The sequence below is a fragment of the Lissotriton vulgaris genome, chromosome 8, assembly GCF_964263255.1.
Source record: "Lissotriton vulgaris chromosome 8, aLisVul1.2, whole genome shotgun sequence".
Classification (NCBI taxonomy): domain Eukaryota; kingdom Metazoa; phylum Chordata; class Amphibia; order Caudata; family Salamandridae; genus Lissotriton; species Lissotriton vulgaris.
This window is the reverse complement of record NC_141696.1, coordinates 1,433,708,193-1,433,727,187: the sequence shown is the minus strand read 5'-3', so window position 1 is coordinate 1,433,727,187 and position 18,995 is coordinate 1,433,708,193. Positions and strand designations below refer to the sequence as shown.

The 18,995-nt window shown below is 43.2% G+C and overlaps 1 protein-coding gene across 2 annotated transcripts in view; it reads left to right on the top strand.

Moving 5' to 3' along the window:
• The window catches only part of CD200 (CD200 molecule), a 174,706-nt gene that overhangs the window by 115,835 nt on the left and 39,876 nt on the right, over positions 1–18,995 (top strand). For both annotated transcript variants that reach the window (XM_086935507.1, XM_086935506.1), the window contains exons 5-6: positions 3,480–3,752; positions 18,775–18,867. In XM_086935507.1, the coding sequence (XP_086791633.1) occupies positions 3,480–3,752; positions 18,775–18,842 (341 nt within the window). In that variant the 3' untranslated portion in view covers positions 18,843–18,867. The remainder of the gene's footprint in view (positions 1–3,479; positions 3,753–18,774; positions 18,868–18,995) is intronic.

Sequence of the window (18,995 nt, the reverse complement as noted above, 5' to 3'; positions counted from 1 at the left end):
CGTCGCTCTCATTAAAGAGGTAGTAGTGAGGTGGGGGGTTTTAAAATTGATGATAATGCAATCACCCCATATATTTTTATTTGAGTTTCCTATCCAGTTAACCCTTCTCGTTGTGAGGATCTGGTCTGAATAGTTCACAGGGAACCCACAATGACGATTCAACCAGTATACTGATTTATTTTTAAGAGAATAATGGGTTTCAACCTGGGTTTGGTTATGCGGGGGAACATTAGTTAAGACTACCGCATAAGGCGCACAGTCAGGCGGTAGGTTGATAGTCTTACTACGTTTTGGTTCGGGGTTGATAGTTTCCCTCCCGGATTCTGTACTCCTAAATTTCTTATTGCTACTGACTGGTTGCTTACTTTGAGCCGCTAAGGTTACATTACCCCCCTTACTTCGTCCTACAGCCACTGGCGAAAGTATTTCCGTATTTTCATTACTGGCTATGTTAAAGCCAACCCACTTAGATTCCTGACATGCTTTTATTAGTCCATTTTGAATAGATATTTCACCACCCAGTCTGATAACCTCTCTGCTCAAGTTATCAATTTTATCGTTGAGTGGTCGAAATATGCTTTACATTTTGGTAACCAGTGTACGTAATATTTGATCAAGTTGTATATCATTCAAGATCCCTTTGCCATTGTTACCTGCTAGTTCGACTGTACTGGGCATAGAGGTGGTTTTGGGTCCCTTACCTGTATTATTTGTGCCCCGCTTAGTTGATCTCTTTCTACATGTCCTTGTAGCCCGGGGTGCTGGGGAATTACTGTTGGCGAAACTATATGTGTCACCCTGTGTTTCTGGTATATATTCTATAATCTCAGGGGAAGGGGGATCTCGAGTGGTAGGCTCTATGCCATCTCCTTGGGGTTTTGTCAGGGTAGAAGGGGGTATCCCAGGCAAACTACCTACACCCAGTGAAAGTCGCCGCTATACTTGGACTATTTTATCATTTTGCACGTTTACTGCTTTAACAAGGTAGGTATCTATTGTGGTGCCAGAGTGATCAATTAGATTTTTGTTCCCTTTCTGTTTAGACATATTTGTACTTTTTACGGATAACTCAGTCTGACCTTATGATCACGTAACCACAGGAAGAGAGCTAGCGTTAGTCTAAAATAGTTAACAATGTCTTTTAAGAGTTCATATAGTCCGTATATCTAAAAGACTACAAGGTCAGTTAGACCTTAACCACAGGGTACCGCTCAACAGTCTTCAAACATATGCCTTAGGACCGGATTTGAAATAGAACCAAGGGGTATGGCCCAGCCCAGCCTCTGCAGTCTCGGACGGGCTCAGCCGGGTCCTCCCGCGGGAACTCCAGCATCCTTTTTGTGCGCCACCTGGCGCGGAATCACTACGTGGGCGGAGTCAGCAGGGAGCCCTGGGAGATGTGGTCCCCCCCCTCAGCGGCCGCGCACAGGTTGTGAAAGGCAGCGGCGGCAGGGGAGACCAGGGAGGGCAGCACAGCGCGTCCTCTCGTCCCCGTCACGACCCCCAAAGGCAGGGGAGCTCCGGTGGAATTAGCAGACGCAGGTAAGGCTTGGCAGAGATCACCACTTTTTAGTGTCAATTTATAGAGTTCTCCACCCCAGTTCTGCAGAAGACTTATGACGTGCCAGGTGATTTACTAGATGACATGCAAACTCCCTCTACTAACTTTCTCAATACAGTCTCGACACTCCTTATCCTGCTCACACCCTTTCAGCTCCACTCCCACGTCACAAACAGCTCCAAAGGCTCTCTTACCCGGGGCAGCCACCTTCTGATACTCCCTCTGCTCTTGTTCGGCTGCAGATCCTTACAGCTGAGTATTCAGGTTATGCCTTAGTTTAAAACACTTGTCGGGTGTTGGACATCCCAGGGCTGAAACCGAGTATTGCTGCCTCAAGAGCTTGTGTTAATCCGGACAGCCGAGCGGAGGCAGATCACTCCTCGGCCCCCTCCTCGCTCAGTTATTGCATACGCCGCTGCGCTGCCTCAATTCTTAATTTGTATGCCTTCTCCCACGGGGTCTTGCTGCCTCGATGACCTAGTACCTTTCTCGATGCCTCGCTGCCTCGCGCTACCTCTCCTCTGTGTTTCCGCCTTCAAACGCTGCATCCATCTATGCACGATTTCTCTCCACCATCGACGCTTCGGGAGAGTCTCATTTTGGCGTTCCACGCACTGCCGCCATTCCTCTCATTACGCCACTGCGAAGTTTACTCTGGTGGGTGGGGCCTGACCACCAGTAGTCACATCCCCCACATTGCAGGACTGTCCTTATTCATAGCCCACACGTAGAAACATTCATCACAGTTTTTATGTGTTTTCTAAAAAACTCCAGCATTTGTTCCCTCAACTCAAAAATGTATCTTCTAAAAAGGTTCTGTTATTCCAGAAATTATTTCTATGCGCAAAAACTGCTGAGAATCCTGGCAATAGATATGGAGGCTGATGCCTCCTAATTAGTTCAGCTTCAACTCTGTTCCCCTAGAGGTAACCTAGACTTAGTAAACTCCTGCATTTTCATTTTGTCTCTTCTTGTAGCTCAGCATTGATGGTGTCTCAAATTACTCTTAATGCCTGCAAGGCGTTTTGACAAAATTAACCAACCCCTTTATTTGGCAGTGATAAAATGTACCTTACACACCTTCCTGACATCTTGACCAGTCACTGTTAGCTGTCCTTGATGTCCTGTGTAAACTGTGGAAGATGGAGGCCTCTCTTCAGTACAAGCCTCTAGAGGGATAACTGCTACAGATACAGCTGTGCAAAGTGCATTTTAGCTGTTTTTGTGCTTTCGTCAGTTAAGTGACGTGATCTGAGCCGTCAAGTGTATCTTGCACACTGAATCTCCCACTGTCAATCTATCTCTAATCGTGGTCAAGTCCAGTTATAGTTCATGCAGATGTAAGCTTTGACCATTCCATAGCCATGAAGTGCATTTATCACTGGATGCTACCCAAGGCATGTACTTCTGGTTACAATGTGGAATTAGCTGCCTACTCAGCTCTTTATTGTAAAATAATAAGTGCCAGTGCCCAAATATTAGTTAGAAGGCCATAGCCAGCGCTACAAATATCCGTGTCGCAGAATAAAAAGGCTGTGTTGTCTTGATTCTACCTCATGCCTTTAATCAACAACCAGACATTCCCTGCCCCTTTATCTCACTCTTTCAGGTTCAATTTCTTTCCTACCTTCAGCTGTTATGCTTTTCTCTTCGTCTTTCTTCCTTCTTTTTGTGCTTTTTATCTTGCTTTCGATCAAATTTTGATGAGGAGAGATAAGTGCAGGTTGCCAAAATAGTGTTGATGGGGCCCACCGGCAACCAACGCCTTACATTATGCACAGGAACTAATGGGGGTCTTCTTCAATCGTAAACCTGATATGTATGCAGAGACTAACCTTTAAATCCTTCATGTTTGCAGATATAACTGATGACCATACTAAAGATTGATTGTTTTCATTTTGACCATCTTCATTCATAGGTCCACTCTGGATGTCCAACCATCATGTTCGTTCAAGCGATGCACTTAATGCTACATGCTCTGCAACTAGCTGGCCAGCTCCTGTACTCTGGTGGATTGGTCAGCAACAGGTGCTTCAAAATGGCAGCAGTAAAGTACAGAACAGCAATGGGACTGTGTCAGTGAGCAGCTGGGTCCTACTGAATGTCTCCCAAAGTCTGGCAAACGCCACAATTGCATGCAGAGCACAGAATGGCTTCAAGGAGACTTTCCGCAGTATTATGTTGAATGAAGGTGAGTGCTGCATAGGGCAACCCCTCCTTACACGTATTTTTTTGTGTTCTATTTATGCATTTATTTATTTGCAAATTTGTAAGACGCAACCTTTAGCTAAACTCTCAATGCATCTTTTCACTAATGGATTTTCTTTTTAAATGAATACTCTGATGTTCACCTGTAAAAGGACCTTTTACTTATTAAATGTTTGTCACCCTTTTTAATTAGGGTTAAGTTTTTCTTTTAGAAACATTGATTTTGTAGTTTATAAACTAATACAGAAATGGAGGAAATCAAACTTCGCATGTGTGTAAAGATCTGATGCTTAAGCATCATTTTAAATAGCATTCAATTCACAAGTCTTGAGGGGTGAGTAAGTTAGAAACCATGAGGGTTTATTCATATATTAAAAAGTAATATAGAAGGCGAAAGTATACATAGTCTCAAAACACATAATGAATCATATTAGGGAAATAGCAGCATGCGCAAAATCTGGAAAAATAGTCTAAGTCCAGAATATGCAGCAAATCAATAAGAAATCAGGCAGCATCTTTAGAGGCTTTGAAAAGAGACCAGACAGGACCTCAAAATCATAGGTTTTATTGGAATATCCATTATCGAAAGCAATGGAAAACTCACAGTCCGCATAAGGTGAGCAAATGTATCAACGCATGATCAGAATACAGAATTGTGTAATGACACCGTCCTAGCACTATCCCTCTAAATGAATAATAATGAACTTCATTCTAACCTAATGTCATTGGAAACAACAGTACAAATCTGGTTTCATAGACAGTAACTGTCTGATGACTGAAAAGGCTTGCAGTGAGCAAGCAGGAAGAGCCTTGAAAATAACAAATGGCTTCCTATGGAGGTATTTGAGAACAGCGTGTCATCACAAAGCCTCAGTGCACATTTTCCTGCTGGATATTTTAAAATCTAAAGAGGAGTTGAGGCCTACATGGGGCCCAGTTCAGCCCATGACATGCAAACATTAAGGCACATTAGCAAGAATCTCGTTAAAATTATCGCCATTTTAGCGGCAGGAAACAGCTGCTAAAACGGCGATTAAGGGCTTGCTAATATGCGTTACAGAATTTCAATAGAAGCCCAGGTTAGATGTCCTGCACATCTAACCTCTGCTTCTATTGGAATTCTATAACTCCTATTAGCAAGCCCATTATCGCCGTTTAGGGCCAGTTTCCTGCCGCTAAAACTACGATAATTTTAACAAGGTTCTTGCTAATATGCCCCATAGTTCTATATATATTGAAGCATCGTAATTATAAATGCCAAATTTGCATGTTACTAAGCAAATGTGACTTTAATATAAAATAAAAGTGCATTAACAGTTCTTACACTGATCCCAACCCCACTTGGAGTTTAACTTTCCAGTAGCCATAGTAAACATCAACAAACTGTCTTGTTATGTTATGTTATGTTATGTTATAAGGTCTTTTATAGCGCATGGCTGCCCCAGCAAAGGGGCGTACCGGCACTTTACAGAAAGAAAGGAAAGTAAGCCACAGCAGATGGAAACCTAGAATTCACACATAGATGGTTTAGCAGAAGAGGTGGGTTTTTATGGCCTTTCTAAATGACAGCAGGTCATTGAGACCGAATTTGGGAGGGTAAAGCATTCCAGAGATTAGGTGCGAGGTACCGGAAGGAGCGGCTGCCCATCCGGGCCAACTTGAAACGGGGGACAACAGCCAAGTTTTGGCCTTCCAATCGGAGGACACGTTGGGGTGTGTATGTTGTTAAGAGGGCTCAGCATAGGTGTAGAGGCAGTTCTCAAGACCTTGAATGCGAGACATAAGGTCTTGAAATGAATCCTCTTCTCTACCGGGAGCCAGTGGAGTTTAATGAGCGTGTTTGTCACTGATTTAAATCGAGGGAGACCTGTCAAGGCTCTTGCCGCTGCATTCTGGACTCGTTGCAGTCTTGATTTTTCAGCCTGGTTCACCCCTAAAAGTAGGGAGCTTGCGTAGTCCAGCCGTGAGAGAATGGCTGACTGCGCCACAAGCTGGCGCGTCTGGGGGTCGAAAAACGTTGGGATCGGCTTGAGGTTCCGAAGGATCCCAAAGCACGTTGCCGCAACCTTTTTAGTCTGGTGGGTAAAGTTAAGGGCAGAGTCCATCCAGACTCTAAGGTTTTTCACCTGACTTTTAGGCTCAGGCAAATTGCCAAGTGCTTCGGGCCACCATTTGTCACCCCAGGCCGCCGTCTCTTTGCCCACCAGTAAGACCTCAGTCTTGCCAGCGTTAAGCTGTAAGTAGTTCGATGTCATCCAGCTTGTAAAGTCAGTGAGGCCCTGTTTAAAGCTCTGTGCACTCAGTCCATCCTCCTCACTTAATGTTACCACTAGCTGGGTGTCGTCAGCATACAATACTAACGACAACCCCCATCTCTTGGCCACCTCAGCCAGTGGTTGGACATAAATATTGAATAAAGTCGGACTGAGTGCAGACCCCTGCGGCACTCCTTGACTGATAGGGCGCTCTTTAAACAGGAACGGGGAAGCGGAGACCCGGAATGACCTGTCTGATAGAAATGCCTTAAACCAGTTCAGGGCCTGTCCCGATACTCCTGCCTCCTCTAGCCGGAATAGCAACACTTCATGTGACACCGTGTCAAAGGCAGCACTGAGATCTAAAAGTATCAGTGCTGCCGTCTTACCGGAATCCAAAATGGACCGGAGATGTTCCGTGACACTCAAGAGTGCCGTCTCGGTGCTATGTCCTGCACGGAAGCCATGCTGGGATTTGTCTAGGATGGAATTAGACATAAGGAATTTCGTCAGAATGGTATTGACATGGGATTCGGCCACTTTGGCTGGCCAGGGGAGCAGCGAGATGGGTCTAAAGTTCTCGTGCAAAGAGGGGTCTAATGTAGGTTTTTTAATGATGGGAGATACCCAAGCCTGCTTCCATCTGGTGGGTATAATGGCAGTGGAAAAGGATAGATTTATAATGTCTCGGAGAGGGCTGAGTACTGCCCAATCCTTTGCTCTAAATAGCTCGGGTTTTAGGGGGTCTGCAGGTGAACCTGTTTTGATTTTGTCACAAAGATTGAGAAACTCCTCTTGGTTCAGCGAAGGAATCTCAGTGAGTTTATGGATGGCCATAGTGGCTGAGGCTTTGAGACACGGCACGGCTGGGAAGGCGGCGTATATCTTCTGAATCTTGTCAATAAAGAAGGATGCCAGGTTCTCGCAGTGTGTCGGAGAGGTATTTGATTCCTCTGCTGTTTTTTTTGTACTTAGCTCTTTTAATATTTTAAAGATAGTTTTAGAGGGGCATTGACTACAACTAATCTCCTTAGCATAGTATGTGGCTCGAGTTCTACAGATAGTTCTGTGGTAGTTTTTTTGTAGCTGGACATATTGTGCCTTCAGCACGGGATCATAGGCCTTTCTCCATTTGCGCTCTGCAATTTTGCATTCTTTCCTGAGGGAGATGAGCTCTTCCCTGTACCAGGGGCTCGACTCCTGGGAGCGTGCCCTGATCCAGCTAGCCGGTATAAGAGCATCTAACGCCTGGATGATCCAGTTGCAACAACCCTCATAACCCAGTTCAGCGTCTTCGTTAACTTTAGGGGGGTCGGCTTTGAGGAGTGCATGAAAGCCTTCGAGGCGGAGCTTTCTCCAGGGTCATTTTAGCACTCGCTGGACAAGTTTCGAGTTGGATGCGCCCCTAATGGGTATAATCATAATCACCAACAGGTGATCTGTCCAAGTCATGGGGATAGGGGCCTCTACTGTCACATCCTCCAAGTTGGAAAAGATGGGGTCTAGGAGGTGACTGCCTCTGTGCGTGGAGCCGCTGACTAACTGGCAGAGCTGAAACGCGGCCAGGTCTGCAAGCAGACTGCCAATCTTCTTATCCGTGGTGAGATCGAAATGGATATTTAGGTCTCCAAGAATATTGAAATTGGCTGTCCTTGTAACCAGAGAGCACACAGTTTCAAGGAGGGCCTTGATAAAGCTACTGTCCTGTCCCGGGGGTCTGTAAATCAGGATACCTGATAGGGTTAGCTGAGGGTTTATTTTGACGCTATAGCGGGCACTTTCGCTACCTTCAATGTCCATTTTGGTGAATAGGCATGCGAATTGGGATTTGCCCATCATCGCTATACCCCCACCCCTTGATTGTCTGTTTACCGTGTATGCAGAGTATCCTGGTGGTGTGGCTAGATTGATAACGGAGTGCATCTCTTCTTGCAGCCAGGTCTCCGTGAGGAATAAGATATCTAAGGCGTAGTTTTTGATTAGATCCTGGATTTCCAGATGATGTTTTGATAGGGATCTAATATTAAGTTGTGCAACCATGATTTGCTGCTGAGGAGGGGGGGCAACAAGGGACGGAAGTGTCAGAGGTCTGGGAAGGCAATAGCCACATGGGCATTTAGAGCTGCCTTTCCGATGTATTAAGGAGAATTTCTTACATGTGGCACCTGGAACGTTCAGATTCAATAGATCTCCTTTGGAGTAGACAGCAGAGTCCCCCTTCACCAGACTAGGGTCCCTGGCGAGAGGCGACATACAGGTGCAGACGGGCTTGTCTTTGGCGCGCTGAGAAAGCGCCCGTCTGCTGCGCTCCTGTAACGCCATCCTCTATATCCGGGTGGGGGCCCGTCTGACTGGTTCAGGATGCACAGCGGAAGTCTTTGTCACTTCCGGTGTGCTCCTGTGCTCGTGTTCCCTCCACAACAATCTGACCAGGTCAGTGGTGGTACGGGGAAACGAGGTGAGTGATGTTAAAAACCGGCGAACAAACACAATTAGAATACAAAGTTTAAAATTCAAATGCCACCCTGCTCGGTCACAGTGAATGAAATACAGCGCAGTGCGCCTCTCCTTAATTTTGCTCAGCTAGGGAGTGCGTGAACTGCCGCAGGTTTTAAAGTATTGGGCCCCTGACTGGTGCAGGATGCACGGCGGAAGTCTTAGTCAATTCCTGTGTGCTCCTGTGCTCGTGTTCCCTCCACAACAATCTGACCAGGTCAGTGGTGGAACGGGGAAACGAGGTGAGTGATGTTAAAAATCGGCGAACAAACACAATTAGAATACAAAGTTTAAAATTCAAATGCCACCCTGCTCGGTCACAGTGAATGAAATACAGCGCAGCGCGCCTCTCCTTACTTTTGCTCAGCTCTTTCCATGAACATTCAGCAAAGTAAACACAAACAGGTAGCCAATGACCGAAAACGTAATTTCTTATAGTCCTTTGTCGACCATCATGCGCCCACTTTCTTTGTGCGCCAGTAGTCAGTTTGTGTCAGTAGATTATTCTGTTTTGGACTTTTCGTTCCCTGCAAGGAAAAAAAATGTATCCTCTAATTGTCCATAGGGAAGATGCATATTCAAGCAACGTCTTTTGACCCCATCAACATTTCTTAGGTGTTTATCAACTGAAAGAGAATTGTCAAAATAGACATTACTTCATGAACACAGTTAATTACCTACACAATATATATCTCCATAATCATTGTGAGCCTCTAAATAGAGGTCCCTGCGTGGGAAGGCTGATTCCTGATCATTGGGTGGGAATAATCCTCCGGTTCTTGTCCTTAATAGAATTAAAACTCTGTTACGATCATAGTTCCCTCTAACATGCGCGGGTGCGCGGACGCACCAGTATTACCTCCAAAGTGCGCACACACTTGAAAAGCATTCACAACACCAAACGTACGTTCCTCAACAACATATGTAAACCTACATGGGCAAAATGCGAGGAGCAGTGGCAGCGCATTTGCGAGGTTAGACAGAAGAGCAGCTAGTCTGCATCGGACACGCTGCAGATTAGGGAGCCCGCAGCTGCTGCACTTGCTGCTTGCTCTGTTAAAGGTAGCAGTCAGTTGAGGCTAGCAGAGACAGCGTAGTGGAATGGTAATGCAGCTGACTTTGAAGCGCAGGCAGTGGGTCCAAATCCAGGCAAAGGAAAAAAAAATGTTCGTCCCTGTGAAAAGCTTCTGAAGTGGCATCATAATATACACTGATTTCCATCCAGGAAGTCTGTCTTTAACCTAATGTCCCTGGGTGAGGTGCTGCAATCACGCTCTAATTCATGGGCATTCAGAATAATAAACCCTGGGGCGGCTGTATTGAAAGACTTGAGTTATATAACATAGCTAACCCAAACTGAGCTCTGAACTGAACAACTTTCCCTGCGCTCTCATTGAGACTGAGGGGGAAGAGACGCAGTATTAACTCCCAAGGGAAAATGTTTCCAAGCTCTGCATTTTCAACATACTGTAAGGCGAGAAATATGTGCTTACAGTGGTCAGTTCCCTGATATCTGACATTAAAACTGGCCATGTCATCATGCCCCTATGTTAATACTGATGCCAAAAACATGTGTTGACTTGCAAACAATGAATGTTAAGATCGTTAAGGGAATGCATTTCAGCGATTTAGTTCTGCTCTTATTTCACATGCTTTACTTAATCTTGCCTTCCCTCAGAGTTCTCCAATTTATAATTTTGTTGTTTATTGGTATTGTTTTCTGAGCCTACTTTGAGGCTTGAGCCATGGCAGGTGGATGAGGGGATTTTATTGAGCGTTCAGGCGCTTAGGCTGAAACCAAGCAAAGTGCCTGTCAGTGGGTTGGCCTCTCTATAGAGCACACACAATAATGTTTATGTATTCAATTTGCAACTGAAATTTTGTGGATGTGTGTGAGAAAGGGGGTACACAGATGCAGCCGCGGCCCGTGGAGGGAGTTCGGTGGGGCAGGGAGGAGGTGCGGGGGAGGGGCAAGGTGGACAGTGGTAAACACCAGAATATGGATAATTGCAGGTAAGTAAACAATTTAAAAAATAAAACGAATTTCGTAGCACGCGCTGCAATGCATTTTGCGTTGCATGGTGTGCTACGAAATTCGTTTTAGTTATTCAATTGTTTACTTACCTGCAATTATCCATATTCCGATGTTTACCACTGTTCACCCTGCCCCTCCCCCGCACCGCCTCCCTGCCCCACCGAACTCCCTCCACAGGCCACGGCTGCACAGATGTCAAACTATTTGCAAGGCAAAAGTAAGAGAAATTAAAGTGCTTAAAGTTGAGGGAGTTGAGTGCATGTTTGGGGGCGGTGAAGTGACAGATGCGAGGAAGTCCATTCGGAGAAGAGTGAAAAGAGGATGCTGAAGAGGAAAGAGTGGTGGTTTAAAATGTACAGATGGACAACATATGCAGAAACAAAGAGGATACATATCTAACATAAAGCACACATAACTGAATGCCAAAACTCCTTCCACAGGCCTCAATATTATTTAATTCACAGACTCACCGTTTCAGAATTGAAACATTTCCAATGTTCATTACTTATAAACAAATTAATTGCTATTACTCATTTATTTTAAACAGCTAACACCCACTGATAAAGTCAATCATACTGACAGGATTTAGGTGTATGTCATTTGTTGTGTCATTTACCTGGATACAATTACTTCAGAGAGAAACCAAAATACAGGTCAGGTGGCAGACTATGGGAATCACAGACATTTATTTCACTGTTCCTTTATAGAGAGCTCCCACTTTTTCCATCCCATTTAAAGACCCGTATGCACATATTTCTAAATGACGGGCTGCAGCCAGCATCTGTTAGGTGCGTCTCGAAGTCTAGTTATAGCATATGTTACCAAAGTAAACGCTTTATGCAGTGCCAGACACTGGCAAGCATACTTTTTAAAGGGATAAAGCTGTCATTATGTATAATTTATACATTACAGTAACTGTTGAACATATGGGCAATTTTTAATGTGTTTAATATTTCAAGAGTATACTGCTTTATCGCTGCATTAATTTGCTTTAAAATGCACCATTTGCCAATCTGAAGAGGGGCTCACCCTGGACCCCAGGTTTGTCCATTGAACTTGTTCACATCGCTCGCTATACAAAAGTCATGCCCAACGTTCACGCCCTACCACTTTCAAATGTCACCAGCCGCCACTGATACTGTGACTCCGGGCAAATCACTTAACTCCCCATATCTTAAAAATAAATCTTAAGGAGTCTTTGTTTAATGTAACTGGTACTTATGCAAAGGGCTCTATTGCCCTTGGGCCAAGTTCACACTATATAAAACTGACAAAAACTAGCAACATTTGGGGGCACAATGCAGGAATTCAAGTATTGTGGTCAGCATATTTTTATTTTTTGTAATGGAACTGGCCTGCATATCATCCACATAAGTGTATGTGATAGACTGTTTCTCAGTTCATGTTTAAAACCACTTTTGATAAATACTTTCCAAATATTTTGGATGTATTAAAGGGAAACACTTCCACATATTAAAGAAATACACTTCTTGAACATTGAATGCAACCTTGTAAAATATTCAACAAACATATTAGAATATGATATTTCAAATATTTTCAATGGTCCGCTCATACAAATAATAGTGCAGCCCTTTACATACGGTGCTGAAATTAGGAGTTAGGTGAATGAATGTCTCTTTTTTTCCAGTGGGTGCTGATCTTAGTTAGAATCACATGCACTTTTTTGCTAATTCACCAAGAACCCACTACAGAGAACTCATTGATGTGCAAAATCATAAATTAGTGGTCAATAGAAAGCGGGTGCAGTCACGAGGAACGTAGTCATGCAAACCAGAGTTTGGCTGTCAACGTATACATTTAATTTTTTTTTTACTCTGCAGCAAAGAAATAGCAACGAGGACAAATGTGGCAGTAAATATTTTCTGGTTTAAAAGATTGCAAAGGTTGCATTTTGAAATATTTTAGGGGGTTAAGAAAGCTTCTGCAGAGATATCTATGTGCCTAGGAAAGTTTGGGGCATAATATTGATGGTCAGAAACTCTGGGGGTTAATGCAGTTGCTGGAGAAATCTGTGTTTTGTCTAGTTCCAGTTTTGACTCATAATGCTGCATAGAGGGTTAGTGCATCTCCTGTAAAGCACATTATGTAACATGCGCATCACAACTTATTTTTGTAAATAGGTATGTGGGTTACTACTTTTGACAAATCTGTTATTACATGCAGTGCATAAATTGCAATCCTATTGTAGCACAGTGAGCTATGAACCAGCATTAACAAACCTCTTGCAAACTGCAAAGCATGGCTATAGAACCGTATTGTTATCCTTCTCAATTTGTTGTATAGTACTGCTGAAAAGGAGTCCTCTGCGTAGTAATACATTTCTATGAATACAGACAGCCCCAGCACCAATACATTTTAAATCCATACTTTTTTTTTCTCCCAGTTTTGCACTCCTAACATATGCCTACCTTCTTCGAGTACATGAATGTAGGAAGGGTAAACAAAGTAAAACACCTGCCTCAAATGTTCCTTGTAAGTACTTGACTATAAAGGGTTACTTGTGTGCCTTGGTTTACCCTCCGTTGTTTTGGAATCTAGGTATCATGCTCCAGGTGGCTTCCAGTCAGGATCATTCTTGAATGAAAGTGGGGCTGTTGGCCCTTTAAATTAGGCCTTTGTTTTTGGCCTACTTAAATTGTAAATAAGAAAGCGTCTTAACTGCCTGCAGATTCCTGCTCTGAAATGAAAGCAGGCAACCTATGGGACCTGCTCAATATGTTCCGGTGTTGGCGAATTACACTGGAATTTTTTTTTGTGGGCATATTTCACTTGATCCAGCCGGGGTCCTGGTTTGAGCTCAATAATAACTGGCTCATTCTTCTTACTGCGTGCATCAACCCTGCGGTTCAGTTAATACATATAATGGTAGCACCTTCTGTGTCCTGTTCTTTTGTAAATCTGGGGTGTAGATGCTACAGGAGTAAACAATTCATGTCACGAGGATGTGTATCTACATTGCAAAACTGTCTCAAGACCTTATTAAATCGAACTATATGTGTGGGAAATGCACCTGTTTTGCACTCATTGTAAACAAAGGTTTGGAGTGGCGATTGTCACAGGTTTATATTGCTGTGTGAAACACTCAAATGCATGATCAGCTCTGTTTGCAGTGCACAGAGATCTTGAACTGCCGCACAGCACACAGAGGAATAAATTAGAGGGAATATTGGTTATGATAGTTAGGAATATTGGTTACAATAGCTAGGAAATTTTGTGTCAACCACTTTTTTATCCATGCCAGCTTCCTGAATGACCCACTTAACCCACTTAGCAATTGTGGGAGTAGAAACTTCTGTATGTCGTTTATAAATGATAAGCAAATGTCTCTCACCTGGAGGGCGAATTTCCTCTGTCCTGCTTGTGTATGCCTTGATGTATTTTACCACACATAACATTGGAACATCACTAATGGAACGGTATAACGCCTCTCTAGAATTAGACTTTGCCCTCCTAGGTATAATAAAAGTAAACCCTTCTGGGGTGAACACCCTACCCATTATATCATGTGCTCCGACATCTGAGGTTCGTCTACAGGAAATGAAACACTGTAGCACTGCAAATGTCCTAGAATGCTCCTTTCTTAAGAAATATTTGGTATACTTCCAGAAGAGGAAGAGATTAAGCACTCTGTTTACATTTTAGAGGATGTAGTACTGTGGTTCCACCGGAAGAGACAATCTAATGGCCCTGAGTAGTTTACGTACCATGGGGTGCTCAACCACTGGGAGGTCCCAGAAAGGAAGATGTCTGGCTGAAATAGCCAGCCTGAATGTATGCACTTGACGAGGCCATTAGTCCATGCCTTGGCGAGCAAGGCTTCTTCTTGCTTCAAAAGACAATCGTTCCTGGTAATCCTCCATACCATGAGATGTAACATGGTCTCTATTATCAGATTGTGTGGGTTCCCTCGAAGGACAGATTCTTCCTCCATGTATGATTTTCTGATCCTCCATGATATGGTTTTGTTTTAATGCTGCGGAGAAGGGGTTCCAGTGATGTTTAAAAGTCCCAAGGGGCTCAATCAGGTTGGTCTATTGCACTTGGGGCACCTCACTCTTTATCTATTCTCAGAGGGCCTAGTTTAGCCAATAATACGTGCCTGGGTTGGTGTCCCATATGTGCAGCAGTTATGTATTGCTTATTGCTCATTTTGTACATATACCCAATAAAAGGGGCGTTCAGTCTCCAGGGGTGTGACTGCCAGTAATTAGGTCTGTGGTCGTGCAATTTGCTCCGATTGGTTGTAGGAAATCCTGCAGAACTGTTACGCTCTGGCTGCGATGAAAGGTAGAGCGTTCTCTGGGAGAGCTAAATGCGGGCTCCCGGTTGCGGTTAGAGGACTGCCCCGCGCTGGGAGCTCAGGCCTGCAGTTAGGGGAAAAGCCACATTAAAAGAGGCATCAACGCTCTTGTGGCCCGCTTTAAACAAAACTGCCTGTTGGTCACAGTACATTCAGACGGGTTCTAGGATTTGCGGGCCCTGTGCCAAAAGGGAATGTGCGAGGCCCCTCTAAGTTAGTTAAGGGACCCCTTGCAGGGAGACCCATTCAGAGACACTGCGGGACGCTGATTGGCCAGCATTTTCGCACCCCCACAGTTTTAAGCAAAACTCACACCTTCAGCAGAATAGGTGTGAGAATTGCTTGTGGACTAAAAGTTAAAACTGTGGGGGCGCTAAAATGCTAGACCATGAACGTCCTGCAGAGTCCTCATTTGACTATAGTTTTCTCGAAGTTTGTGTGTCTTTTTTGATGAGCTTTGTCTGCTTTTCGACCTTGGGGTTATTTTGAGTTTAGTGGATTCTTGACATACAACGATGGATTTAGGCCCAGATCTCTGTGCTGGGGTGAAGGGAAGGACCTGGCCTGGAAGGTCGGGCTGGACTGTTCCCATTGGGCACAGGGTCAAGGCTGATCTGCATATGGCTGGGTTCAAACTGGAATGGCATGGTGAATGTATGACATTGTTCTGCATTCTGTCCATCAATTGTTGTTTTTGCATTTGTCTCCCCGAGTGGGATGGGTATGCCTAGACGTGGGTCCCGTGCTCCCCATGCCACTGGAGTCAAGCTATCCTGGCTGATGAGGGGTGAAACCCCGAAACCGGTCCTAGGATGCTTGGTTCCAGTCCAGGGAGGACCTGGTCTGGCAGGTCGGGCTGGACTGTTCCCATTGGGCACAGGGTCAAGACTGATTTGCATATGGCTGGGTTCAAACTAGAGTGGCATGGTGAGCAGAAAAACGAGGGATTTCGGCCCAGTTCTCTGTACGGAGGTGAATATATGACATTGTTCTGCATTCTGTCCATCAATTGTTGTTTTTGGATTCTTGACATAACCCAAGATAATATGGGCATTGTATCGACTCTGGAGTGTTAGGCTACATATTCACTGAAATAAACAAGAATAATGTGACTTTATATTAGGTATGGTAATGAGATCTTATCGAAAGTTAAATAAAAACTGAAATTTACTGGAAAAAAAGTAAAAGGTTAAAGTGACGTTATAGTTAGGTGTTGAAATAACACAAACCAATTTAAAATCAAAACCCACTGAGATTCACCTGTTCTAGTTTACTGAGCTTACTAAATTGCCCTCCTACCATGCACTGCTTATGAGCTCATATATTACATTACTCATAACATATTGAATGATATCACTGATGACATCTTCATTTTGTGTGGCAGTTTGCTTTATGCTTTTCATACAAGGAGGTATTCAGGGAGCTATGCCTTAGACTCCCTGATGTGAGCTCTGAAGTGCATATGGGTGTAACCTTTCAAAATAGAGGATACGAACCATGTTTATGAAATCACACGCATTAAGTAGAAAATATATTTTTCTTCCTGCTGTTCAGGTGCCTTAGAAACGTAATGTCTCAGACATTAATGTGATTATCCATTTAATAAGCATTGGATATTGTTCTAAAGAGTCTTTGGTCATTATTTACCTTATTGAGATGTACCTGTTAAATGCGATATTTGACAAAGAATTTTAAGACCACGGTTTCCTGTAGGTGCATTAGCCACTAATGAGGCATGTACAACCACGCCCTATGGACAACTGTCTAGTTTGTAGAAAATACACTACAATTGTTCCTAAAATGAGCAGAATGGTGCAGACAATAAGAACAATAGTTACAATCAGCCTATAACTTAAATGATCTGAAAGTCATCCAAACATTATACATTCTTCAAAAATGATGTCTGAAAATTTTCAATGAAATTCTAGACATAAATATGTGCACCTTTATACATCTGCAGTTGTATATAGAAACTGTCGATAGCATTACATGACAGCTCGTTAACAGCATTCAAGCAGAAATCCAAATGTGAATAATGTATTTTAAAGCAAAGATTTAGCTTTTCTCACTTAATTTTGGTAACAGGGATAGATTTAATCCGCTATCTATTTGAAACACACGTTTTCAAATCACACTAGTTGCCCTCAGTCTCAACCTTGTGTAAAGGGTATTTCCCTGTAATAAATGTCCTGGTAGCTAAAGCGTGCAGCATATAACATTTACCACGCTAAATTATGTTCAACTTTAGGACTGCACCATTTGTTTTTGTACATGCACAGATATACATACAGACAAACTAGGCTGTATATGGTTGTGGGTCCTTTTCTAACTCCTTTGTTTTTAAATGATCTAGTAGTTTATAGAGTAATTTGAGGAGAAGTAACTTGGATGATGATGTCATGAATTAAGTCATTTGAGATGTGATGAACCTTTGTGTTTTATTTTTTGTGAATTTCCATGTTTTTTTAAAATCCTATTCAGCCAACACTCTATTTTCCTCCATCAACCACACAACTCTCTCTGTCACAAACCCTACAACGTTCTTGGCATAGCTAATATACCTATGAGGATTTCCTCTTTGTATTTATATAGTAGAGGAGAAATGTTGTGGCTTTAGTTGGTGTTGGCATGTTGCAGAAGTGTGCATTGTTACCCAAGGAGCTTTTTAAGAACGAGATGGGTTACTGTAGAACATACGTGGACATAGAATGAACCCTACGACACTACAGTAGACAACCTTTCTCAGTAAAACTGTGCTTTTGTTGGACAACATAAACATCCAAACTGCGCTGGACTAAGTCCAGGTTTTGTTGGCCTTAGTCCTGGCTAGTTCACAGTGTACTACCTGTACCCCTACCCTAGTAAGGCAACAGGTGGTATGTGCAACCCCAGAACATGGCAATTCTGACTCAAGAAAATCGTGGAAACAGATCTAAAGCCCTTTCGCTTGGTAACTCATGCACGCCCAAAGAGAGACTCAAGACCTCCTCGAATTAGCATTTCAAATATTTATTGACTCAAATAAGATTCTTATCTACATACATGTGCTGCAATTATTAATAGAACAAAATAAAACAGAATAATCTGCATCACAAGAATGGTAAAGAAAATGAACAGTTCAACCATTGTGCTGCTACACAGATCATATGCTTGCATAGAAATACGTTTATATTTATGCTCCTACCTTGCGCTCAGTATCCTAGTGTATGTAGGGTGAGTGGACCTGCCAGAATACCTTTAGGGTGATCTAACTCCCCTGTTTCCTCTGGGAGCCCGTCTTGGTGTAGAGCCGAACACTATCCTTCTCATGAGGTAAACCGGAATCAGCTGACTGAAGTTCCGGCATGGGGCGACCTCGACAGGGTCAGAAGAATGCTCCTCATTCTAAACAAGAGTGAAGTTTTTAAAATAATAAACTTCACCCAGGTTGCCATGGCGAAGCCCCAGTCATCCCGCTATTAATTCAATCCCTGCAGAGCTGTCGCTGAGCGCACAATAATAAACATCAACATTTTCAGCACTGAATGTAGTCCTTGTACAGAACATTCAAGGCTCTGAAAATATGCCGACGAAGAAGTATAAATGTAAGCAAAGTCTTTTTAGAGGATATTATCCAATACAGGCACGCAAGAAAATGTGTGTCAAATGTCAAAGTTCAAGAAAAGATGGCACATTTTAACTTGAGCAAATGGTGGTGTTCCTGCCCGGACCTAATGTTACCACATAACAAGAGGTGTCTTCTGTAGATTGTGTTCATCATTCTCGTGTGCTCCTTTCTTTCACACAAGAGAAAGGTGAGTGAAGGGCAAGAGCAGGTTAATGTTTCTAAAAATTAATGCCACATTTATGTATTTGTATTTTTTTTTTATTTTAAAGCTCTGACTTTTTTGTCTTGTAGGTCACATGTTTCATGCCACAAAGGTTGTCTTACTTGTAGCTGTGTCTCTTGCGAGGATTGTGATATAGTGACAAGAAGGTCAAGGAAAATAAAGTAAGTCTCATGAGCAAACATTGAACTGAAATAGTTTTTATAAGATAAGTAAATGGGATAAATTCTGTCTCCAGGCAAAGCGAAATAAGCTCCGCATATACTTGCTAAATAAGATACTTGGGAAAACT